This window comes from Acanthaster planci, unplaced genomic scaffold, assembly GCF_054643075.1.
Source record: "Acanthaster planci isolate LZ-2023a unplaced genomic scaffold, COTS_SCS Contig13, whole genome shotgun sequence".
In the NCBI taxonomy this organism is placed as follows: Eukaryota; Metazoa; Echinodermata; class Asteroidea; order Valvatida; family Acanthasteridae; genus Acanthaster; species Acanthaster planci.
In genome coordinates this window covers 120496-146495 of record NW_028257637.1, presented here as the reverse complement: position 1 = coordinate 146495, position 26000 = coordinate 120496, and the positions used below count along the sequence as shown (strand labels likewise).

Genomic DNA, 26000 nt, shown 5'->3' with positions numbered 1-26000 from the left:
GTAAAATCTGAAACCCAGAGATCGCATCGAGCCCAGTGTCGTACGTATGCACACCGCTGTGGAAACCGTACACACATGGTTTGACTACTCACACATGAGAACGATGGCAACACATGCATGATCCGTTGGCTGCAGGCTTCTCCTGTTTTGTTTTAGTGGAACTTATGTGCAAAACAACTTAGAAAAGTTCACATTTTCTCAGTGGACTGAGATCCTTAAACAAAATGAAATTAGAAATAATAATGTTTGATTTGTCCACAGTTGCTAAAATTACAATACAAAATAACTTCATAAGGGGCATAATATATTTGCTTAAAACATGCCCCAGAGAGGCTTAGAATGCACCACAGAGCATCTAAACTTTAAACCCAATGCCGTAATGGCTTCGCGCTAACAGTTTCAGTTTTTTTCACAGTCCTCCAATCACATCCCTGCCAACATGAAGTGAATCTCGTATACCCTGTGTGCCCCCCGCATGGGTATTCTACATGCATCACTAACAATTCCAGTGTACATTCCTCCGCCCTTTCCACAGCTGTGCATTCCGCCCTTCATTCTTGAAGAAAACAAATATGTTCTAATTCCTACCCAGTCACTCAAACGAACATTTTTACTTTCTTTGGTATATACATGTAGTACATGTATATTCATCATGAATGGGTGTTTTATTGTGATGACTTTGATGAAGTTTTATATTTGGAAATAACTGGGTTTTCCCTTAATAAACTTCCTGACTGAAATGTTGGGTTTCTGGAGCAGTAAGGAGATACCAGTATAATAGCCTTTTGGTGGAATACAGGGTACATGTACATGTGTGTGGAAATCATCCACAATCAGTTGCTTAAAGTTGTTTTTCTTTTGTTGCTTTTCAGGACTACAATGAAAAAGCATCTATGCTTGTCTACTGACACCATTGTGCTGTCTTGGGAGGGAGCCGGCAGATAGACCACGCCCAGCCATTCCACTTTGTCACTCATCTGGTGGTCACAAAAGGACAGCATTCAGGTTGACGGGGTGTACTGATGAACGGTTGACTGATGGAGCAGGAAATTTATTAAGGCAGTAAAGGGGTGAGTTTCTATCAGGCCATTTTCGTCATGTCTCGGGAAAGTATTATGTCACTGTAATACATGCATGCATACGTGTGCACAGTGATACTTATTTGTTGCATACTCACTGCATTCCAATTCACATCATGTACATGTACTTATATCTGATTAAAGAGAAGCCAAATGAAGGTATTTTGAATTTTAAAAATATTCAACTATTTTTCAACTTTATATTTACCACTTTTCAAATCCTGACCCTAAATACCTGTTTGCATGTACATGTATGACTGTGGATGTCAAATTTCATTTCATATTGGTTAGTTTCAGGTTTCATGTTAGAATAACAATATCTAATGTCAGTGTTTTTTCTTGAAAACTCAAAATTGTAACCGTACTTCAAGGAGAAATGCAGCGAAAGGGTACATTGGAGTATCAATGTACAATTACATGTACTCGTATGTACATGTACCTTGAGTTGTGTGTATGGCACTTTCTATTGGCTGAAGAGGAAAGGGCAAACACTGAACTTTTTTTTGTCTTCTTTTTTTGGCATGCTGTCTTAGCAGTTATTTTGATACCATCTGCTGTTTTTTTAGCTTCCAATGATGACATCATAATCATATCTTCATTGTTCCTACTCTTGTGGCTTCTGTACAGTTGCAGTGAAGCCCGCACATAGGCGTTTAAGTATATTTCATTCATTTGTTTTTCATTTTGTTTCATGCTCAACTAACCTTCTCTCATACCTCTTCGGCATGTCGGCATGGAAGGTCTTGACTGTACCGTCGCAAAGATCTATACTGTAATCAACGTTTCCGACTTTGGCTAGTACAGGGAAAGGACCTATAACCATAGGAATAGTTTGTTGTTGGTCAGTGTGTAGGAGTAGTATTACGAGGTCACCGCCATTGAAATTTTGGGCTCGACTTTTAGTAGTGTTTGTTCATATCTACCAGCGTTTGCAAATTCTGCTGTGTGATTTCACACTTCTTTTCTAGACGCTCGCAGAGATTGAGAACATGTTGGTGTATAGTTTTAACTTTGGGACTTTCAACCTTACCCGTCCAAAGTTTGCGTAAGATACATGTAGCTATCGGACTATGGACTGTGCGACTGTAAAGTACATCGAAGGGTGCAAATTTCAAGCTTGAGTGAGGGGTTTCATGATATGCAAACAGGAGAGATCCAAGATAGCAATCCCAATTGCACAGCTTTTCTGCGCGAAGCCGTTTCAACATTAGTTTAAGTACACCGTTCATGCGTTCAACCAAACGGTTGCAAGAAGGATGTAATGGAGTAGTGGTCATCTGTTTAATCAACAAGAGCCTACTCGTTTCTTTCATGAGATCTGATGTAAACTGTCATTCCTGATCGGAAAGAATTTCAGTTAGGAAGCTGACTCGTGTGAATACATCGATCATGGCATCTACATGTACATGTACTTCCCTGGTAGTTTCAATATTACTGGTAGGTAGAGCAACGGCTTCTGGATGCCACGTAATCAATCAGGGTCAATATGAAATGATGGCCTCTGTCAGATTTGGGGTGAAGGGGGCCTGTAATGTCCACAGCCACACGTTTAAATGACATATCTATAAGAGGCATATCTCCCAGTGGTACATGTACCTTGGTCACTTTGCCTTTGGAATCGTCCATTGACATATGTCATAGGAACGACAATATCGGGTGCTATCCGCCTGACACCCTGAATTCACTCATAACCTTATCACATGTTTTCCGTGCTCCTTGGTGTCCACCCAGGATGGTTTCAGGAGCTACTTTAATTACATTGACTCAGTATTTACATGTAATAGGAACTACAAGTTGAGCACACGCGTCTCCATATTGGAGAGTGGGGGATTCGAACTTCCTATACAACACACCGTCAAGCCAGTAGAAAGTGGAAGTTGATCTGTATTTGTTGCGTTTCTGATTGCCCTTCTCTGCAAGTTCTCGTATATGGGCCAATGAGGGATCATTAGCTAGTTCGCTCATAATTTCAGATTTCGAGATGACTGGAATACTTTCAGGTACCTTAAGTTTCCTTTATGGTTTATCCTGCACAGCTCGTTGTGCACGCGTCATTACTGCACATGACATAGTATCAATGCTCCTCTCCAAATTGAGTGTTTGATGAGACACCGCATTGCTAGAGAAGGTCAAGATTATTCGGTGATCTGACACCTGTTATGTTACCTAATATGATGTAGTACACTGTTTGTCTCATGCAAAGCAAGTCAGTCCAGCCAATGAAATAGGGCGAGTTTAATTTGATTCTTGCGACTGAGGATACACAAACAGTTCCATCGACAAGAATAGACAACTTTTCGGCACCAGTGAGTTTTCCATCGGGAACAAGGTCAGGGTTTATGACTACTGAGCTACAGCTGCTGTCGCATAGAACTTTACATTTTATGTCATTAACCCAATCGGTCGTAGAACAAGCCAAGTTTTTACATGCCTTGCTCATTACGGGGAGTCCGTATCTGCACATCAATGTGGCGTAACCGTCATGCGTACAGCATTCACTGAGCGAGGTGAAATCAGGCAAGGTGTATATATAAGCTACAGTTTCCGTTGCACTAGTTGGACCACTTTCTCTAGATTTCGTGGCTTTCTGTGTGTTTTGCCCCATGTCACATTTAGCCTCAAAAAGGCCAGTAATTGCTGAAGCTGCCACGTTACAGCGACTTTCTCAATTTCTTTAAACTTACTGCAGCAGTTACACGCTATGTGACCCGGTTTGCTACATACAAAACATGTACGGGATGATACATCTCATGGTGTGTTGCCGTTGGTGATAGGTTTCAATGATTTGGCAAACAGCGCACTATGCATCTGCTTCTGATCTACATATAGGAACTACCTACATGTATTTGAATATTGGCCATACTGTTTGCTGTTCCTAATAAAAGGAGCAAAGCTGCTATCAGCATCCGTATACTGCTCTACAAATTGGACCATTTCCATAACATTAGCCGGTTTATGCTCTTATAGGAAAAGAGCTACATGTAAATGGTCACTGCATCAATTCATGAACTGTTCCCGCAAGAGTAAATCTTTCAGACCGTCATACCTGTATGTCTTAGGTACAAATGTATTTTGGCCAGTAACCCAACGCATCAGTAGGTTATCAAGACGGACTGCAAACTGTGGCACACTTTCGTCTTTCTCAGGTTTTGCCAACCGAAATTTCTCTCTAAAGGCATGCTCATTCAGGTAGAAATGCTTGAGTAACACTTCCTGGAGTATTTTGTATTTGGCTGAACTTAGCCGAGAATACACATTGAGTACTTTGCCTTTCAGGAGAGCACTCAGATTTTTGGCCCATGAGTTGGGGTTCCATTCTTGCATGGTTGTGTACCGTTCGAAGCGTTAGAGGTGTGCATCCAAATCGTCATGTGTCTCGTTAAATACTGGTAATTTTGGAGTGCAAGGTTGTATTTTGCCTTTGGATTGAGATTGTGCACCGCCGTCTTTCGAGCCGTCAGGAGATGTAGCCAATTCTTTCTTCACGTTTTCCAACGTTAGTTGTGTTTCCAAACTTTGTTGTTCTAAGCGCTTAAGTTCCAAGTTCTCCACACATTCTTCTGTGGCACTTTGTTACAATTTTGCTTGCTCAGTTTGGACAAACGTAATAACTCTGAGGCAGAAAACCCACAACTTTCGCCAAATAAATGTAATCTCGGATCTGACCCTCCATCATGATACCAACTATAATCAACAGGAAGATAACACATATACCATTGGGGGTTTGAATTGGGTGTGATACTCTCCCACAATGCATTGGGTACTCTCTGACCAGTCTTGCACTGCAACTCAGCCCTCTGCAGTGCACGTTACCTTAGGCCACCTCTTACAAAAAGAGATAAAATTAGATTGGTGAATTAAAGAAATGTAATTCATGTGAGCTCATAACAGTAACATGTCTCATTCATTGTGATTTGCAGCATTCTCTGTTTCCTCAGTCTAGCCAAATTTATTATTAATTTTTTTAAGCTCCGGACGGGCCCCCAAAATGTCACCCAGGTCCCGCAGAAAGAGAGTTTAGTGTTGCTGCACATACTTGAAATGAAACGCAAAAGGGCTATTGGGTAACGGTTCTTCAAGAGATATTCCAGCGTAATAAAAAAATAAGACTTTTTACAGTAAATGTATACAAATAAATAAAATGAAAGGTTAGCAACTTAACTTGATGAAATCAAGGAATCGTCCATAAGACAAAGAGTGCAATTAAGCTCAAACTTAAACAGAAATGTAAACCAAATTAACTTAAAGACCTCAAGACACTTGTAAAGTAAATAAAAAACTATCGGAAGCAAATCAATATCTCGCAGAAAACTCACTCCAATCAATTCAAAATAATTCAAACAACGGACAGTCTCTTCGTTACTACTCCGATCATGTTAACAGCAAGCAAAATCAATATCAAATCAAATTCCGTACTCAAATAGCAAAATGATGAAGCAGCAAAGGAATCAAACTGAATGGCGAGTGGATGCAGGAAACCTGTACCAATATGACCTTCGAGAGCCCCAGGCAGCAGTGGACGTCCTGTATTATGATGTGTATGGCCTGTGTTTTGCACTGTACTCTATATAGGGACCAACTCAGCAACTCAACTCATATTGGTTCGCTGCTATTGTAGGTCTGTACCCTCCAAACAGATTATCTACAAATACAATGTATGGGAACACATCTTGCTAATAGATTTGGCCTAAAATAAACATCAAATAGTGGCCAAAATACAATATTCCAATAAATGCGTATCTTACATCGACAATGACTAGGACAATAAACAAACTTTAAAGAATTGAAATTAAGGTAATTCCGTCAAGGCATTTTGCTCTACATGTAGCTTCAGGTATAACTTCTGTGAAGATTGGTCAGAGGTGTCATCACAGGAGAAAAATAACTCGTGGTACAATCTAGTAGCCATTTTCCTCATACACCTCCCATTCTCAGGGTTTCAAAATTCAACTGCCCCAAGCAAAGTGATCCTGGGAGTGTTTTGGGTGCAACGTAATGCTAGGTATGCGAAAGAAACATCTAAAAAGAACTACCATGACCAAACAATGAACAAAAAGCCTGTCTTGGGCATGTGTTATGCAATAGCCATCTGTGCCGCTTAAAGTACCCTGGGGAAGACAATAAAACTTTAAGACATCAAGAACAACAACATAGTACAGGGCACCGTTACAATCTCTGTCTAGGCAGTAGTCTTGTTCGTAGGTTTAGCGTGGTCATGGTCAATGTACATTGTATGGGAACTATTCCCAGTGCCCCTGCTAACTTACTATGGCTGTGCAGAAATCTTCCACAACCCTTTTCAGCCTGTTATTTTTACATCACGATTGTGGTAAGTTGACAGGGATATTAATTTACTGTGTGTTTCTGTTGGATTTAATTTTGTAAATCAACAGGAAAGTCATGGTAAGTTCACCAAATAAAGTCCAATGGGAACATGGCTTTAGACTTAGAGAAGTCTTCTTTCACAAATCCACCTTTGGCTGACTGAGATCTCCATGTCCCGTGCCTTTTAAACAGCCTGCCTTCAACACCTGCTGTTGCAGCCTCTCTAGCACCTCCTGATTTTAGACTATGAACACAGTATTTGGAGACATCACCAACTATTGGCTTGAGTACCTCCATCATGACCCCACAAACTCTGGAATGATACATTGGTTGATTAATGCTTTGTACGGTAACTTGTAACCTCGTTTTATAGGTGTTAAGTTTCTGAATAGCCTATATAGGAATCTTTGTTGGGCAACTGAGCTAATTTCAGATATTTCTCTAGCATCCCTACCAGACAGACGGAAAGAGAAAGTCTGGCGATTACTTCATGGCAACCACTTCTGTAAATATCCATTTTACTGGATGGAATGAAAATCAAAACATAAATATGATCAAAGTCAAATGGCTTGTTTTAATATGGCAAAGCTCATCAAATCGGAGGAAACCTGTAAATGCGACTGAACACATAGTAACAGAAGATGATAAATTGATGTACATGTAAGTCTATACAGTAATAATTGTACATCTTAATTAGTATCTCGGCTGAGATGGGCTCTTTTTTTGAGACTAGACTGGCAAATTTTCTTCGGAGACCCTCTATGACTTATTTCACTAAAAGTAAAGAGCATGGATCAGATACACCTGCCTAATTATGCGTCCAAGCAATGGCTGAACTGGCTTTGGAAATAGGTGAAGAAGTATGACAAGTATGACTTATGTACAGGGATAAGTAGTTCGGCTTTACTGGTAGTTTGATTTGCCATGTACACAAACTATGAAAAGCTTCTCTATACTGCTTAAGAGTAGACTCAGCTATGCGTCTACGTCTGGTAGCCCAGATGTTAAGTCGTCATCCTGTTTCATCTCATGTCCTTATGTACCCATAGCCCTCTCTGAAATATTACCTGAAAATTAAAGATAACGACTGTTAGAAATGTATCTAAGTCAATAATTTAAATACTGAGCACAGGACTTTGTCCTCTTTGGACAATATTTGCTCACAAATCATACACAAATGCCCTGACATATTGCAGCTTCTACCTGACTGCACGTTTGTTATCCTGGCAATTGGGCAAACGCCCTGGTCGATACCACCTTTCCATAATTCTCTCAATCAGCTTTTGAGGAATTTGGTCCAGCTAAGACCATTTATCTGCACTTCGAACATCATCCAAACTGCAATCTGATTGCAAGTATAGCACTCCTGGTCATCTGGCTAATGAATTGTTCATAGCAGAGTTTGTCCAGCTGGAAATAAGAGTGGCCAATGAAAGTTCCAGAAGCTTTTGTATATTTCGTATGGAAAAGTACTCTTGAAATAAAATGAATGGGAGGAGGAGCTTACCAGTTGAGTCCATGTGACTAGTTAACTGAGAACAGATCCACACTTTCACACCCTGGATTCCAAAATCCATGTTAATCTGAGTTAAATCCCGGTAACTTGGTGTTATAATAAGTGGCAAACCTATCTATGGTATGCATCATCAAAACCTTTTTGCCAAGATTTGTCTGCCGCCCACATTGGCGGATTTCGATAAATTTGTGTGAAGAGCCGAGGCAGAGACTGAAAACAGCACTAAGATATTACCAAGTTTTGCTGATTTAATGACACAAAAGAGGGTTTAATCCAACTTACTGTTTATAAGACGGTTGAAAAATATCATATAACATCAATTTAACCCTACATGGCCCATCCCCTTTAACCCAGTTTGAAGTCAGAGGAAGAACCTATGCAGAGAATCACAGCTGCTTTGGTGCTCGAAAAAATGCTCAGCTGAATCGATGAAATGCTGGTCGATGGGGGACTTTAACATTGATCTTCTTCATAGTGAAACTCAAGCTTTAACTAATGATGACAAACTTTTTACATTCTCATTTTTTTCTGCCCTACAATTGATAAACCAACTAGAATAACTCACAAATCAGCAACATCGATTGATGATATCTTTACAAACAACAACTGAACCATCCTCCACTTTCATCATTCTATTGGACTTCAGTGATCACCTTCCAATTATTCGCTTTGGCTTTGACTTCGCTTAAACTAAGCAGAAACCTACATGTACACATTGAAAAGAAATACTGCACTTCAGCCGGACATGTTGCTGTACTGAAAGATGAATTAGTTAAGTTGAATGGGACTTGTTTGCTACTGGTGATGGAGTAAATTTGCAGTATTCACAATTCTCTTCCAAATAAGTACATCTCACTGATTAATACATGCCTTATACAAAGTGTAGACGTAATAATAAACTACCTGAAAATCCCTGGATTACTAAAGGCCTACTAAAATCTATAAGGAAGAGAAATAGACTTTATAAAGTATTTCTTTGAAACCCAGATCAATTTACTTAAATAAACAGATATAAAAACAAATGAACTATTGTAAATCTGGTTATTGTAACGCCTAGGTGATTCAATTCATGGCATTTGTCATATTGCCGACAACCCCAGACAGGTAATTTAATTTCCATTAAACTGGCTTGAGCTTCGAGTTGCACTCCATCCAGAAGAAATTTGCAGGTTTGTAGTTTGAATGCGAGATCTGTATGTAACAAAACAACTGGCATTCTTGAATTGCTGGGTGATCAAGACATTGATGTGCTTGCTGTTACTGAGACATGGATTAAAGAAGGAGACATTACTACGGTGTCACAGTTAACATCTGGCGATTACCAGTTTCTCTATAAATCAAGTCAAGGTAGAGCTGGTGGTGGTGTAGGAATATTGTATGAGTCCGGAATGAGAATACATACCACTCCATCTACTGCAGCTGGATCATCTTTTGAATACATTGTGGTCGATGTCGACTGTCGTGATAAATGTTTCTTGTTGATGGTTGTTATTGGGCTCCAAATGTAGCAATCACTGCCTTCTTATCTGATTTTTCTCAAGTCTTTGAATATTTCAAAATCATCTGATTTTGTGATAGTTGGAGACTTTAATATTCACATGGATCAGCCTCAAGCACATGATATGATTTGTTTTATTAATTTTCTGGAGTCTTACAATTTGATTCAACGTGTAGTATCCCCCACCCATATTAAAGGTCATGTTTTGGATCTTGTTATTACTCGTCCATCTATGGACATTATCAAATCTGTAGATGCTTTGATCCTGCTATTTCTGATCATTCACTGATAATGTGTTCTTTCCTTTAGAAATCATTAAGCCTGTGAGACCACAGAGATCTGTGGCATTTAGGAGGCTTAAAAACATAGGCTGTGAACATTTTCGTTGAGACATTCTGCATTTTCAAAGTTTTTGGACAAAACTTCATTACTCGATCCCAACGTATTCGCAGCTTTGAACAATTTGAAATTAAGGTTAATTCTTGACAAGCATATCTCCTGTTCAATCAAAGGTTCTTACTATACGATCGAATACACCATGGTTTACTGAGACCATTAGGAAGGAGAAAATTAAGCGTAAAAACCTGGAGCGTCGCTGGCGATGTACTCGACTAACTGTTGAACGGGAGATATATAAAATACAATGTAATTATGTTGTGAAGATGATCAAGGATGCAAAAGTGCATTATTATCAAAGCTTAATCCATGAGAGTAAGGGTGATTGTCATCAGATTTTTTGTGTGATTGATAATTTGTTATGCCGTAAGTCAGTTCCTACATTTCCTACTCATAAGTCTGAAGTCAAATTGGCAAATTGATTCGCAAATTTCTTTCAAGATCAGATCAGCAACTTACGACGTGTGAGTAGTGTGGGTCAAAGAGATTTTGATATTCAAGATCAAATTCTTCCTGAATGATGTAAGCTTAATTTAGGCTCCACCACTTCTGCACAGATCCAGTAAATCGTACACAAGTGTCCTCCAAAAACTTGTGGTGCTGACCTGATACCAACTGTGCTTTAAAATGCTGTCTGCCTGAAATCTGCCCAATAATCACATCTCTTGTTAATTCTTCTATTATCTTGCAGTTTTTCCAAATGATTTTAAGATGTCTATGTTACTCTCATACCAAAATCTCGGAGCCTCAAGGCTGATCAAGCCAAGCTGCTTAAGAATTATCAGCCAGTTGCCAATTTACCATTTGTCTCCAAGGTTCTTGAGAAGGTGTTGCGCAACAACTATGAAAATATGACCAGGTTTATGTTACACGAACCTTTTCAATCGGCATATAAGCGCCACCATGGGATGGAAACGGCTCTTAGCCGCATTCAAAATGATGATTTAGAAAAATATGGATGAGGGCAAAGTCTCCATTCTGGTATTTCTTGATTTAAGCGGTGTGTTTGATACGCTTGATCATGACATTTTGCTTCATCGATTAAGGACACATGTAGGAGTCTCACAAAATACCTTTGATTGGTTTTCTTCTTACCTTAGAGACCATTTACAAAGAGTTCAGATTTGGTCTTTATCGCCTGATGGTCGGAGTGGATTGGATGTTGGAACCATGAGTGACACCTATACACTTAAGTATGGTGTCCCCCAGGGCTCTGTACTCAGACCACTTTTATTCAATGTATATATGTTGCCATTAGGGAATGTTATTAGGCATCATGGACTGAGTTGTCATTTTTATGCAGATGACACTCAGTTGTATTTGTCAGCTCAGCCAACTGCCAGTAACATACAGCAACAACTGCCAGTTTTGGAAAAATGCTGTGACGACATCAAATGTTGGATGGCGATTAACTTTTTGAAGCTAAATAATGATAAGACAGATCTGCATATCATTGGATCGCATATGTCGTTTAGCAATATTCCTAGAACTCTTGTGAATAATTAGTAATCACAATATTACCGCAGTCTCTGAAGTCAAGAGTCTAGTTGTGATTTTTTACAACAAAACGAATATGCAATCCCACATCAAGAATGTCTCTCTGCAATGTAACACCTGAACAATATAAGCAAAATTAAATGTTGTTTGGGTCAATCTGCCACGGAGCATATTATTCATGCACTTGTTACGTCTCGCATAAACTATTGTAACTCTGTTTTAATAGGTCTATTAGCGTCAGCCCTTGCTCCTTTGCAGAGAGTCCAGAATGCTGCAGCAAGGTAACTCACTAATGGCTAGAAATTTGACCACATCACTTCTGCGCTGATACAACTACATTGGTTGCCAGTAAAATATCATAGGGTAATTTTTAAGGTGTGTCTAATGATCTTTAAATGTCTCCACAACAGTGCTCCAAGTTATTTAAGTGATTTGCTTGATGTAAGGATTTCTAGTTGATTCCGCACTGGACTTGCCTAGGCTTACTCTTCCAAAAACTCGGCTGTCTTCTGCTGGCGAGAGGATGTTTTCTGTGGCTGGTCCCAGTCTCTGGAACCAGCTTGAAGTTCATCTTAGAGAGTCTAGGAATGTGGAGAGTTTTAAGACCGGGCTGAAGACGCACCTTTTTAACAAGCATTTTTAGTTTCTTAGTATTGATTTTGATTATGGTACATGTAGGTTATATTTATTTATCTATATTTTGATGTACAGCGCCTGGGAGCAGCCTGATGGATTGGGCGCTTTATAAATGTCTGTTATTATTATTATTATTTAATTAGAGCTTTGAAGAAACTTACACTCTCTTATCTTTTGAGCAAGAAACATCCAATATTAAAAGATAACCTGTGAAATCATTCATCAATAAATATTGAACAGAAAGTGTCAAAATACCTAACCCAGTCAGTTATTCATATAAATAATTCTGATACTGCTGTCCCGCAGATGATTAATAAGCATTTTAGTGATTGTTTTAAAATGTTGGACAACAGTTGGCTTCCAAGATACACTGCTGACCCTGTGAAATATCCCAACTTTCCTGATTCCGTATTTTAAAGCCCAATAACACAGGAAGAAGTTCATGACTGTATCAATCAACTTCAAATAAGAAAAGTGTGACTCATGTGAAAAGAGGATAACACTATCCCATTCAGTGACACTGTCTGGTATCTTGTGAAGCTTACTGATTAAATAATAAATAGTATAGGCCAGTGGTCTGGTAAGGGGGCGAAATGGGTAGGCATAAGAAGAATATATGACCAAAAGCTAGTGATGTTTATTGGATGTGATTGGGTGATGCGAGCAGAAGATTAGTTTTCAAATTCTTCTGTCAGCAAGAACAATATGCTTTTGTGCCCAGTAGGGATAACACTCAATCAGTTGCATACGGATGATTTTGAAGGCAGTAATGCTTTTGATGGGTTGTTATACCAGTAAAGGAGATTTTATTTTACTGGGTGTTTTAAACAGTCCCAAATCCTCCAATTTCAATATGATTTTACATACACTCTAGGGGGTTAGGGTTTTGAGTCCAGCCATTTGGCCTCAGTTAAGGCTGGCTCATACTTCAGGCGGAGGTGAAAGCGAAGCAAATCTGATGAAAGACTTTCAGCAAAATTTTGCTATTCAACTTGTGTGAATTCATGAAAGTACTTTCCTGAAAGTAAAGAATGGGGGTTTCACAAATATTTCTGAGATAGTAGATAGATGTCTCAGAGAGGTTCACTTGTGAATTTCAAAGTTGGTTGGATCTTGTTGATGTTTGCGACAAAATTAGGAATTGGGTCAAGAATTTGGTTACAGATGACCAGTATATTTTCTCCATAGCACCACTATGTGAGAATCTTTTGTACTTTTTTTTTTAGTATTTTGTTTTAGAAGTCATGCAGGGTGATGTCACATATTTCAGGGCATGCTGTTGGGCCATTGGAGGAAATACTTTTTCTGAAATGGAAACAGTTGTGGTTGAGAATTGAGTTCCAGAAAATCTTTGATGTAGTAGTGAGTGGTTTTTTTTTCACATGGTTAACTACGATGTCCCTTTTTTGTTTTTTAATGGGGGGCTAGTTTTTGCCTGAACGTGTTTTTAGTCAGTGCCTTAGCCCAATGTAGGTCAGTGGGTGAGTTCAAATTTGGTGGCTTCCCAATATTCTTCTCAATCCGGTGTCACAGAAGAGGTTGATTTGGGATGCCAAGTGGGAGATTGTTTTAAAGGATGTTTTTTTTTAGCATTGTTCAGGGAATAAACATTACACTAACGTTTAAGACCAGCCAAGCACATATTTATTCATATTCATAAATACCTTTTTATTCAGAGAGTCAAAAGAAGTCAACATATAATGGATTTCCAACAATTTTTTCTAAAATTTCACTTTTATTTTTCCAAACATACCCATCTATTTTATGGTATATTCCTTTTAAAAATTGTCCAATAGAATAGAAGTATATAGACTTTGCGTGCGCCTGGCGCATTCTGCGTGTTGCGTCACACACAGACTCATGAATAATAAGGATGAAATAAACTGTCTGGTATCCAAGTTTTAGTGTGTGTTTTACACGGCAGGCATTGTCACTTCTCAGCAGGCATTATCAAATGTAAACACATGATCAAGTTGCACATTTCTCTGCCAATTTTGATTTCAGTCTTTCGTTAAACACAATCTCTGGTCACTGCAAGATGCCGAAGTCTGGGAAGAGAGTGGCAGCAACCGTTTGGCCTTCTAAGGGGAGGAGACCGCACAGAAGGCCTCGCTCTGCTACCGGTAAGCCTACTCAAAGCCGGAGAGATGCTTCTGATGCAACCCCACGTTCGGTTGGGCTAGAGAAAAGTATACCGGCAGCAGCCACACCATCATTTGCAATCCCTACTGGTGCTGTAGATGGATCTCTCCCACCCGGACGCCCGCAAAGTGCTGCGGTTGCGCTGCCTGTGACTTCGGGGCTCGGTGAGTCAGATATTCCCTGTAATCTTTTTCCCTTACCTTTTGTGGACCACCAATCCATTCCTCATTTAATTTCAATTAGTGATCCTACTCCTAGTATTAGTTCATCTGCATTGCCTTTGACTTCCATCCCTATTTCACTTCAAGCTGTGAGTGCTGTGTCTTCAATGGCTAATGTACAAAACTACAACGCACTAACCAGTGTTTGTGACGAGCTGGGGCTGAGGGTACCTAAAAACATCCAAGAAAAAATTTGGAATGGGGAGTTTGGCGAATTCAGTTCTTTGCTATGGGGTTTGGTAATACTCATTCTCACAACTTTGTACTTGTGATCAGTTTGCCTGAATCACACACCTTGCAAATTCGCCTCAGCTCAGCACATTCGCATAATGTCCACTGAGCAATGGACTTCTGCCATTTATGTCTGCTTTCTTGGTTTTTGCATCCATTTACTTGATTTGCCATCTGGACTGCACCCGACAACAGAGCTGCCAAGTGGTACGGATTTTCCGTAATTGGTACAGAAATTGATCACCATTACGGGTCCAAATTGGTGTGATACCCATTTCCGCAACAATCACGGCGCGTGTGACGCGTCATGCATGACAACACCATACCACCATACTCGCTCGAACATTTCTACGACCGCACGGACTTCGCTGTTCTTTCTTGGAAAAGAAATGGCTTCTAAGGCTAAACGTATGTATGGTACCATTCGAGCTGAGGTGTTGATGGTGCAGTTTCTTACCGAGCATGTACCGGTATGCACATGTTATAATGAGAAGTTGGATTACCTGTTTTGCAAACATTGGTTTCTATGCCTATGCTGCAGATGCCCTGTGGAAGTACACACATCATCAAAGGCTGTCCATTTGATTTGTAATTTGGCATGCAAAGCAAATATAATTCAAAACTGTTTTTCATTAAAATATTACTTTCCACATACTGGAAACTCCCATACTACATGTACAATGTAAACATGCTGTGTTGTACATTGCGCATCAAATAAAAAGAGTATTTTCGTAGCCAATCGGCTCTGCGAAAGAAATTACTGATTTCCTCTGAAAATTACTGGTTTTTAGAGTTGAGATTACTGAAATGCTCCGAAAGAACTTGGCAGCTCTGCAACAATTACTGAAATGTGCCGATACTGTCCGATCTGCAGCCTTCCGTTGCACGGGTTCGGGCTGGCGCTATTATGATATCCAGTTCCATCTTCACCAGACCTGAATGCCTGCTCGTTCCTTGGCCAGTATCGACACTGCATTGTGGCTAACGCTAGTGGGTGGTCCCTCACAAAACTTTTTTCGTACCTACCCCCTTAAGTCCTCCCAACAGCCATTCCGCAACTGGGTCTTACATTCTCTCAGCAGGAACAGTGTGGCACTGCATGCGGGATCTGTTTCGACTTCAACCGCAGTCTATGTTTCCGGTTCGCATGTTTATTTGTCCACAAATGTTCCGTGTGCATGTCCCCTGGCCACTCAACCAATAATTGCCACAGTAGCTCCCTACATGTACGCACTGGCAGTGCACAAGGGGCAGCCAACGCATCAACTACCAACCCCTGATCTATGGTTTCACTTTCGTCTTTTGTTTAGGCTATTTTGGTCTGAGAGTACACTCTAGTTCGGCTGGCAATTTCAAGTCCGTCCATGAACACAAGGCTTTATTACACAATAATATTATCAGGGAGATTCAGTTGAGCCGCATTGCTGGTCCTTTTTCTAGCCCCCCCCCATTGCCAGACTTGCCCTTTTCTCCAGTCGGTCTGGTCCCTAAGCAAACGCCGGGTGAATTTCGCTTGATACGCAATCTTTCCTCCCCGTTGGGCAATTCCGTTAATGATTACATTGACCCGTCTCTTACCATTGTTAATTACTCGAGTTTTGATGACGCGATAGGGTTGGTCTTAAGTTTAGGCACAGGTGCCCTTATGCCTAAATCTGACATTAAGTCGGCTCTTTACTCGCTGCCAGTTCACCCAGATGATTTCAACCTGTTAGGCTTCTTCTTCGATGGGTCACACTACCCGTACTGCAACAAATGTATGCCCATGGGTTGTTCCATATCGTGTGTGACATATGAACATTTTAGCACATGACTGATGATATCATTCACTACCTCGACAATTTCCTTTTTGTGAGAAGTGCCAATTCCAGTGACTGCGCTCGTGCTCTCAGTTCTTTTCTGGTCGTCTGTAAGGAGTTTGGAGTTCCCTTCTGTGTCAGACAGAACGGTTGGTCCGGCTAATAACATCACTTTCCCAGGGCTGGCAATCGACCCTATTGCTCAGACAATTCAAGTTCTACCCGTGAAAATCACGTCCATACTAGAAAAGTTGGATAATGCATTATCTAAACGAAAAATTATTCTCAGGGACCTGCAGTCTTTGCTAGGAGGTTTAAATTTCATCTGTAAAGCTGTTTGCCAAGGCTGTGCATTTCTGCGTCGTTTGTTTGATTTAAATGTACATGTAACCTGCAGCATTAAGAAGCCACATCATCATATCCGCATTTCTTCTGGAGCATGCACCAATCTGTTGGCATGGCAACAGTTCGTGGTCCATTTCAATGGCTCGGTCATGTTCCCTACCCAAGTCTGGCAGTCCAGTCACACCTTACGGTTGTACACCGTAGCTTCAGCCGATATAGGTTTTGGTGCATTTTTTTCGTGGTCATTGGACTCACAGCAGATGGCCCTTGTCAATCCGTTCCCTGTGGTTTTCTATTGCTTTCCTTGAACTTTTTTCCATTGTGCTGGTGCTGTGCTTTTGGGAACCAGATTTGAGAAATAGATGTAGATGCGTGGTTTTCTGGACAGATAATACAGAAGTATTGGCCACAAATCAATCTTCTAACTTGTCACTGCCCTAGGATTATGAAATGGGTCTGTTCGCTTGTGATCCGTTGTTTGGATCTGAATATTCATTTCAAGGTGCGTCATGTTCCTGGTATTGATAACGGCATCGCCAATGCTCTCTTTCGCTTTCAGATGTACAGATTCCGGCAGCTAGCGCCAGGAGCAGACCCCAATGTTACTCCCTAGCCTGCAGACCTTTGGAACAACTTCAGCTAGAAATTCTTGGTCTTTTAGTAGATTCTGTTGCCCCCCATACTCATTCGGTTTATCAGCGTACCTGGCAATTTTCCCATAGTTCAGTTTGCGCCATGGCCTTAATTGTATTTGTTCTCACCCTTCACCTCAACAGCTGGTACAGTTTATTGCATTTTGGTCTGTCAATAATTATTCTCTCACTACCATAGCTTTGTATGTATCTGTTATTGCTTCCACATTACGCCTGTATAAATTTCTGATTTACCAAACACTTTGTTTTCAAACGCTTATTGCATGGCTGTCGGCGGTGTAACAGCCGTCGGGATGTACGCTGTCCTATTACATTGGATGTTCCTGCCGTATTGTCCCAGCCTTGCAATCAGTCTGTTTCAGTCTGTATGAAGCCTTACTTTTCCATTTTGCCTGCCTTTTGGTCCGTTTTGGAAAATCTTAGGGTTACAATCATAATTGAACAGGCCACATTTTCAAACTGAATATCACGTAAGGCCACTATGCGGGAACAATCACTAGATTTGGACGGGAGTGTAAATTCCCCCACCCACAGAAAGCCAAATAAGGCTAGCTGAAATGCTGCGTTAAAAAGAGCGGCCTCAAATTCTGAGGATGCTAGGCCCCCCACTATCTCATCAACAGGAGGTCTGCTGTGACATGGGTACCGAACACCGCTTTTGTGGGATTCTCTGTGGAGGCCTTCCCTTAACTTGTGGACCAGGAAGTGGTCCGTGGGGTCAGGCAAACTGACCTAAATTGGTTGTTAGCAGCCTTCCGGCCAATCAACAACATTATTAGTCAGTCTTGCACTGTTAGATTAAGCACCCTCTCTCCCCGGGTCCCAAAGGGGGTTTCGGCCGACCAGCATCTGAAAACCGTATTGTTTAATTCAATTTTATCTGTATATTATCTTTATAAATGGCATTTGTATGCTCTAATGTATAATTTTAAAACAGTCTCTGCCTCCGAATGTAAAAGTTCCTTTTGTAAGGAATGATGATACCCATAGTTATGACACTAGGTCATCAAACAAGCTTCATCTCAACAAAGTTTCAAGTTTGCCACATCTTCAACTGTTACAATCCTGGACAAATCTCGGTTGGCCTCCAGACCCCCTTTTCAGTGTTGGGTCTGTGCGCACGGTCTGTGTTCCAGCTGGACAACATTGACCGGGGGAGTGGGAGAGGGGGCTGGAGATTGTATGGCTATTGCCAAGTGTTCCAACAAGTCTGTCCAGAATTGTAGATACCAGGGACCCCTATCATACTATAGAACTGAAGTTGATCATTCTGTCCATTGGCGTCAAGTGTAGCTTGCAAAAGGAATTATAAAACAAGTATGCAATTGATGTTACTGGTAACGAGGAGGATGTACATGTAACTGTCAAGCTAAGTTGTCAATAACACTTTTAAAAATCACTGTAATTTATTGATATTATCAGATTGCAAATTCATTAATTTTGTATTTTAACATCCATTCCTTAATATTCCTACTCAATTAAATATGATTTGTATAAAATAAAATCCTTTTTTTGCTGTAAGTAGACCCAGTACAGGTTTTGACTTCTTGTCTGGCCTCCTTATTACTGTAACTATTACAAATACTACCATTACAGTTTTCTCTCCCCATGTGCATGTATGTAACTACATGTACTTATAGTATGGTAATACGTGAACCTAAAACCTGAGCCCAGTTTTCTTCCCATGTGCATGTATGTAACTACATGTTCTTATAGTATGGTAATACGTGAACGTAAAACCTGAGCCCAGTTTGCTTCCCATGTGCATGTATGTAACTACATGTACTTATAGTAGGGTAATACGTGAACCTAAAACCTGAGCCCAGTTTTCTTCCCATGTGCATGTATGTAACTACATGTACTTATAGTAGGGTAATACGTGAACCTAAAACCTGAGCCCAGTTTTCTTCCCATGTGCATGTATGTAACTACATGTACTTATAGTAATACGTGAACCTAAAACCTGAGCCCAGTTTTCTTCCCATGTGCATTTATGTAACTACATGTACTCATAGTAGGGTAATACGTGAACCTAAAACCTGAGCCCAGTTTTCTTCCCATGTGCATGTATGTAACTACATGTACTTCTAGTATGGTAATACGTGAACCTAAAACCTGAGCCCAGTCGAGGATGTGTGGGCTTGGTCAGTGACAGCCGGTTGTGGGGGGTTTGGTAGGGATGGGTTGAAGAGGGTTGGAATTTATTTTGAAAATACATGTACTGACACTTTCCGTATCTTGAAAGATCTCAGACCGAATAAATATTCATTGGAGGTTTACAACAGAAATATGAGGGATCATATGTGTATAGATATAGTCTGAGCCAGTTCCACACTCCCATCACTTCAGGCATGAACTAGATTATATTTTCAGACTGATTTTTCATACAGTTTATTTAATGTGTGCTTGAGTCTATGAGTCTATTCAAACACACATTGTCTTGTGTTCCTTCACCACTTTAATGTGTGCTTGAGTCTATGAGTCTATTCAAACACACATTGTCTTGTGTTCCTTCACCACTTTAATGTGTGCTTGAGTCTATGAGTCTATTCAAACACACATTGCCTTGTGTTCCTTCACCACTTTAATGTGTGCTTGAGTCTATGAGTCTATTCAAACACACATTGTCTTGTGTTCCTTCACCACTTTAATGTGTGCTTAAGTCTACATGTATGAGTCTATTCAAATACACCTTGTCTTGTGTTCTTTCACCACAGCATGTTTATGTGTAGCACAACCCCGACAGAACGCTGGCACATGCCTCATGGATAAGAACCTGAGTTTCTCCTGCATCTGCCCTAACGGCTGCATCAGGTAAAGATGTCAATGGCTATTTCTTCTGCTTGAATGTCCTGAAGTCTTGGATAATGGCATTACAGATTGTCCTGTAAATGATTGGATGTGCAAGTACACAGACTGTCTTGAATCTCTTCATGTAAGAGGACATATGAAAATAGGGTCAGGTTATCTGTATATGTAGACATATCTGATGGGGATGATAAGCCACAGCGGTTGCCCTGTCTGATCAGCTCTGGCTGATGTTTTATCAGTGCCTGGACGCAAAGTCTGAGAAGTGTATGGACGTACAGTGTATGCTGAACTTGTTACCTCTTTTCAACTTGATTTCTTCGTTGGAAATGTTTGCCCCAAATCCTCATTCCAAAAAAAGGGTTAGGCAGGTTGCTCCCCATTTGAATGGGGAATGGATTTGTGGGTAACTGGTAATGACTTCAGGGAATTTGGCATGAATGCTATTATATTGTTATATTGTGTTCATTTTCGTGAGGCTGTTCTGTATTATTCAACTGACTCTCAGTCAAAAACTACTTTAGCTGTATATTGAAAGTACATCTAGGCTGATATATCTTTTTTTTTCAAAAGTCAATATTTTTGGCAGAAATCATATAATTATAATTACAATTAAATTTATATATGTGGACAAGAATTCAAGTGTACATGTAAGGATCAAACTTAAGAAATGGTTAACACACAAAAATAACTGTGTAATAGTTGACTATGAACTTTGCAACGGCTTTTCATAAAATTTCTAAAAAAACACTAGAACATATATATATGCACAGGTTGAAAGTTGCATTGGTAAGTTGTGTAACTTTTTGTCTCTTAAAATTTAATTGTCATGGGCTGTAAAAAGTGGTTGGAAGATTATTCAGGTTCATTGCACCTGTGCTTTTATTTGGTCTGTGACATGCAGTCCATGACAAGAAGCTTATTTGAATTTGTTTTTTTGGACAGAAACTCACCCAAGAAAGTGCCTTTCACAGTGTGCCATGGACTCCATGGGCGAATGATTGCACTGTCTCTTCCAGGGCAGCTCCTTGAAAGAACTGATCATCAGTTACACGGATATGGTAAGGATAATGCTTGAAGTCCAAGTGAATCATATCAAATGCTTGGATAGACCACAGTTGTACTGGGTTTGTGAGAGGTTTTGGGAACTAGGTGATTTACTTTTACTGTATAGATTGGTGAATTCCACTTTTCACTTAAAATCGAGCACCCGAAAAGTCACAAGTATTACCTGTGATTTATTCAGTAGTAAAGAGCCTGCATTTGGCACACTCAGAGAGGCTTTCTTGAACATATCAATCCAGTAACAATCAAAACTCAGTGTCCACATAATTATGCACGTCACAGAACACTAAAGACAAGTCCTTGGGCTCAGCAATGGTGTTCCATATTGTGCAGATTTTCTGCAGGGGGAGTGGTTGGATGTCAAAGGATGAATTAGAATACTGAAATTTGTATTATTATTGGAAACCAATCCCTTTCCAGAATACTACATTATTTTTTCATCATGGGAGATGGGCTGGTTCCGGATGTATGCGCAGTTATCAAGGATGTTGTCAAGACGCCACCTCTGCCTGTTACTCCTGGTATGAAGATCTGTTGTTTTTGTTTCATGAGTTTCATTGTTTGTTTATTGAAAAATTTTTAGACTTTACATGTACTTTTGAATTTGCTGTCAGTCTATTTTTAAGTCAGCCTTTTCAAAGTACTTTGCATTGTGAATTTACAAAATATCAATGTGACTGAATGTAAATTCCTTTTAAAACTATTTCAGTACCAAAGAAAATATTTTGTTTTCAAACACAATTTTTTTGTTCACCCTAAAAATATTTCAATGTTCAAAATTTTGTAAGATAATGTAACCTGCTCATGTTCTTTTTGGCTCAATTCCATGTATCAAGTTTACTTGCTAACAACTAATGATCATGTACTGGTCTAAAGGGCCAAGAAATCTTCTGACATTGAAAACTAGTTCTGCTGTAAGTTGAACTGAGTAGTGCCATTGATAGATATGTTTTACCCTTTTTTCTATAGGTTGCACTGAATACGTGCCATCCTTAATCTGAAGTGGGTTGGGCAAACACAGCACAGATATTCAACTAACTGGAGCAGAGAAAAAGTGGTAATGCTTGCTATGATGGATGCGATCAGAAGGTTGGACAAAACCCTCCACAGATTCTCTATCTTGATTGGCCAAGAACCAGTCACGTGGCTTTCACTTTATTGCTATCTGGCATTTCCCGTCCAAAAGAACTCTACCTGTTTCAACTGAGGTACTATGCCCACAGTTACCAAAGAACTGTACTCATTGCCTGTGGCATTGTGTGCAAATGCATACCGAGGTGCACACAGCTAATTACGTGCATTGCAAAGACCTTGCACAACAAGAGTTTGGTTCAATTATTTTGCGAAGAAGTAGTTTGGAAAAGTGTTTTTTTGTTTGTTCAAAAAGACATAGTTTTTATTTGTGTTTTTATTATATAAATCAGTTACCAATTACATTTAAAGAGAATCTGTGGGAGAGGTGTTATAAACCAGTCTCTGTTGGTGATCCAGGGAGTTTTCTAGTTTTCCTCGGCTTTGCTTCAGGAAAATCAAACATTCCACGGATCACCTGGAGAGGTTAGTTATACTGCACCATTCAAAGCTGTCAGTATTATTTTGTATGAAAGGAAAATAAAAGGACCCGATGCTGCGAATCATAAGCCACAGTCTTTGAGTCATTAAGAAAATTGGAGCAAATCTTACATATTTGTCTGTCAAAGGTTTATCAAAGGCAATCTACTGTCACTTATCAAAGATACCATGCAGTGTTTGGACTGAGAAAATCTTGTACGAAAAGGTTACGTCTTAGCGTGTGTCGGAATCAAATTCTGAGTGGTTATGGCTTTCGTACTTGCCATTGACACACTGCAGTAAACAGTCACAGAAGTGACCTTGTTTGATTACTTTCCTAGCATCTGACATTTGCTTCTTTTCACTTGTGTTTTTCTAGGTTGATACACCAGTAATCTTTGGGAATTGTCAGGTTTCCTGAAGCCTGCCTTGGGAATGCAACCCAGCAGCCTAATCAGTGTGACGGTGCTTCCGATGTGGAGGGTGCTGATATGGGGTGCTCGCCATCGCTTGAGTCTTGCAATTTTGTTCACATTCTACCTTCCTTCATCTCTTTTAAAAAACGACGAGAGGTCCTTTCTCACAAGCACTGAAAACACGGGTCCTATGTGGTGAAATAGCTTCAAACTGCATGGATGTTATGTCTCTTGAAAGTGCACCCTTGTCTCCAAATTGCACGGGTCCAGCATGTTTTCTGCACGGATTGAAACCTCCTTCCTAACTCCATCATCAGTGCATAACCCACGCAAGTATCACTGGGTAAAGCATGCCATTATCCTGAGGATATTGTGTATTGACATCTGTCTTGCTCTTGCCTTTTTGCTCTTGCCTTTTTGCAGAATAGCACACAATATGCTGCCCATCAGTCATAGCCTTGCTGCCATCTGGTTCTGTACACACATTAGCATTGTATTTCCATTTTTTTTGGGGGGGGGGTTGAAACCAGACTTATGAAGTTGGAGCCTTCCTTTCCCTTATAACAATTATCGTCTGGACCCGTGAATGGAAACAAAATGATGAATTATTGTGTGCAGTGAAATTTCTGACTTTCTTTCCCTTTTGAAAAATTTCTGTTGAGCCAAATTCAGAAAAAAAAGGAACAACACATTCACAGTAATTCCCGGGATCAAAGTGGATACCTCAAACTTAAAAATCTGATGTCTAAGGGATGAATTGTTCTACTCCATTCACATGAGAAATTGTTTAGGTTATAAAGTACCAGTTTGGAGCTGTATAAATCTTTGACGGCAACAAAGTTACCTCTAAGCGGCAGGGAAGATGTGCTGCCAGTATGGCTACTTGTGAGTCAGAGTCAAGGAATCTCTCACCCAATTGAGATCAACCTCTAGCAGTCGAATGTTTCATCATCATTGGTTTCTTGCACAAATGTTCATGCATAAAAAAGCAAGAGAACGGGTTGGAAAATTGCTGAAAATATTGCAGTATCACTGATAGTGGTGAAAATGTGGCAAAACCAGGAACGTTTACCAACGTGCTGCATATTGTAGCTATGAAAGCCTTCGATGAAATTGCAGGCATCCCTTGCATCAAACACCATGCACCAACCTTTGCAGGTGTGTGTTTCCTGTGCTTGTGCCGTAGAGCTCTTTATGGCTTCCACATTTTCCCAATGCTTATTTGTGCACGATATTTGAGTGTGGCATATTCATGAAGGAAATAAGAAGCTGGTTCTTTGTCATAAACTTTTCTTAATTAGAAATTTGTGCGTTGGTCAGTTTTACTTATGATGTCAAAAATTATATCTTTAAGGTGTATCAAAAATGAAAAAATAGCAATACAAAATGGATTGGTAATTGATTGGTAATGGATTGGTACGCTGAACTTCTGAAGCTGAACATGTCAAGTACGGTTGCACGGGAAAGCTTAGTTTATGAGCTCTCAATTGATCTCTATAATCACAGATAAATAAAAGCTATTAGCCTGTCATAACAAAAGGTAAACACCTGTTTCCAGTGTGGGGGTTAAGTGTGTCACCGTCAAAAGCACATAAAATCTTCCCTTATGTTCTTAAGCGCAAGCAACCTGTACAACTGGGCCATGATGTCTTGAGACGTCTGTGCTGGTCACAGGACAGTGCCGCACGTCATTGTCTTATCGCAGTCCGAAGAAGGCAGAGTGATTTTCCCTCAATGATGCTGTGGAATGGCCTCCTTGGTCATCTGGTCTTATACCCAGTGGTTATTTCCCTTTATTTATGTATACGAACATCATGATGTTGTTGTGTTGTTCATTTATTTTTACATACAATCTGTCTAATGATTTCTTTAACTAACTGGTGATGAGTCTTTCCTTATCCTTTGTTTAGCTTTTATTTTAAGCAGCACACAGTTTAATTAAAAGTACATGTAACTAACTAAAGGTTGTGAAACCTTTATTTCGATTACTCAGTATTATTTTGCTCCAAAAATAGTGAAGGGGTTTATTTACCAGCACCAAGTGCACGTTCTGTTAACATTTAGCGTCATGTATATTTTGTGTACATCTTCGGAAAGTATGCACAAGGAGCTGGAAACGTAAACCTTGGGTATGGGCAGATTTGGGGCACACTTTTTTTGAAAGGGGACAGCTACATTTTTTTGTGGGGGAGGGGTGGGCCCATGAAATTTTAATCTTTTGTCACGCAATGTTTAATGGCCTTTCTGGAATATACCATCAGAAGGAAAGAAAATAAAACGGACCCCCAATGTTTTTCTCTGTATCAATAAAATGCCTCTTTTGCCTCCGCCCTCACCTTTGGTAGGTCAATAATAAGGCTAAAATAGTTGTCTTATTTTGGTTGTCTTATTTATGTCTTGTTCTTTTTTATTTCATCGACTTGCCCTTGACCCACACCAGCAACATATTTCGGGAAGAATATGTCAATAAAAGGTATTGTAACTGTAGTCTCTGTCAGGTGTGTGTGCTGTTTGTTGATTTTTAATTTGATTTATTTGAATTTGCCTATTTCCTTTTTGTTTTGTTTTATTTTTTTAATTGTTATTCGCTCGTGTGTACAAAATAATCAGTTCTTTTACTTTTCCAAAACGTTCACGCAGTTTTTTTCTTTTTCTCTCGGAGTGTCTCAATCAGGATCTTGAAGAACTTAGTTTCGTAATATTAGCAAAAAGTTGGAAAAAGTCTCTGTCTGCCTAACCTTCAGTACACCCACTCTACCCAGCACATTCCAACTGGGATATAAAAACTTTTGAGTTAACCCATCATTTCACCTTTAACATGA

At 39.9% G+C, this 26000-nt stretch overlaps 1 protein-coding gene across 4 annotated transcripts in view; it reads left to right on the top strand.

Moving 5' to 3' along the window:
• The window catches only part of LOC110990492 (uncharacterized), a 76331-nt gene extending 50666 nt beyond the window's left edge, over positions 1-25665 (top strand). For 2 of the 4 annotated variants that reach the window (XM_087131767.1, XM_087131766.1), the window contains 7 exons: positions 873-1070; positions 13952-14253; positions 20056-20152; positions 21092-21207; positions 21632-21732; positions 22181-22268; positions 23142-25665. In XM_087131767.1, the coding sequence (XP_086987893.1) occupies positions 13986-14253; positions 20056-20152; positions 21092-21207; positions 21632-21732; positions 22181-22207 (609 nt within the window). In that variant the 5' untranslated portion in view covers positions 873-1070; positions 13952-13985 and the 3' untranslated portion in view covers positions 22208-22268; positions 23142-25665. Of the gene's footprint in view, positions 1-872; positions 1071-13951; positions 14254-20055; positions 20153-21091; positions 21208-21631; positions 21733-22180; positions 22301-23141 lie in introns of all 4 variants that reach the window. The other 2 variants (XM_087131768.1, XM_087131769.1) reach the window with 2 other exon arrangements.
• Positions 25666-26000: the final 335 nt, after the last annotated feature.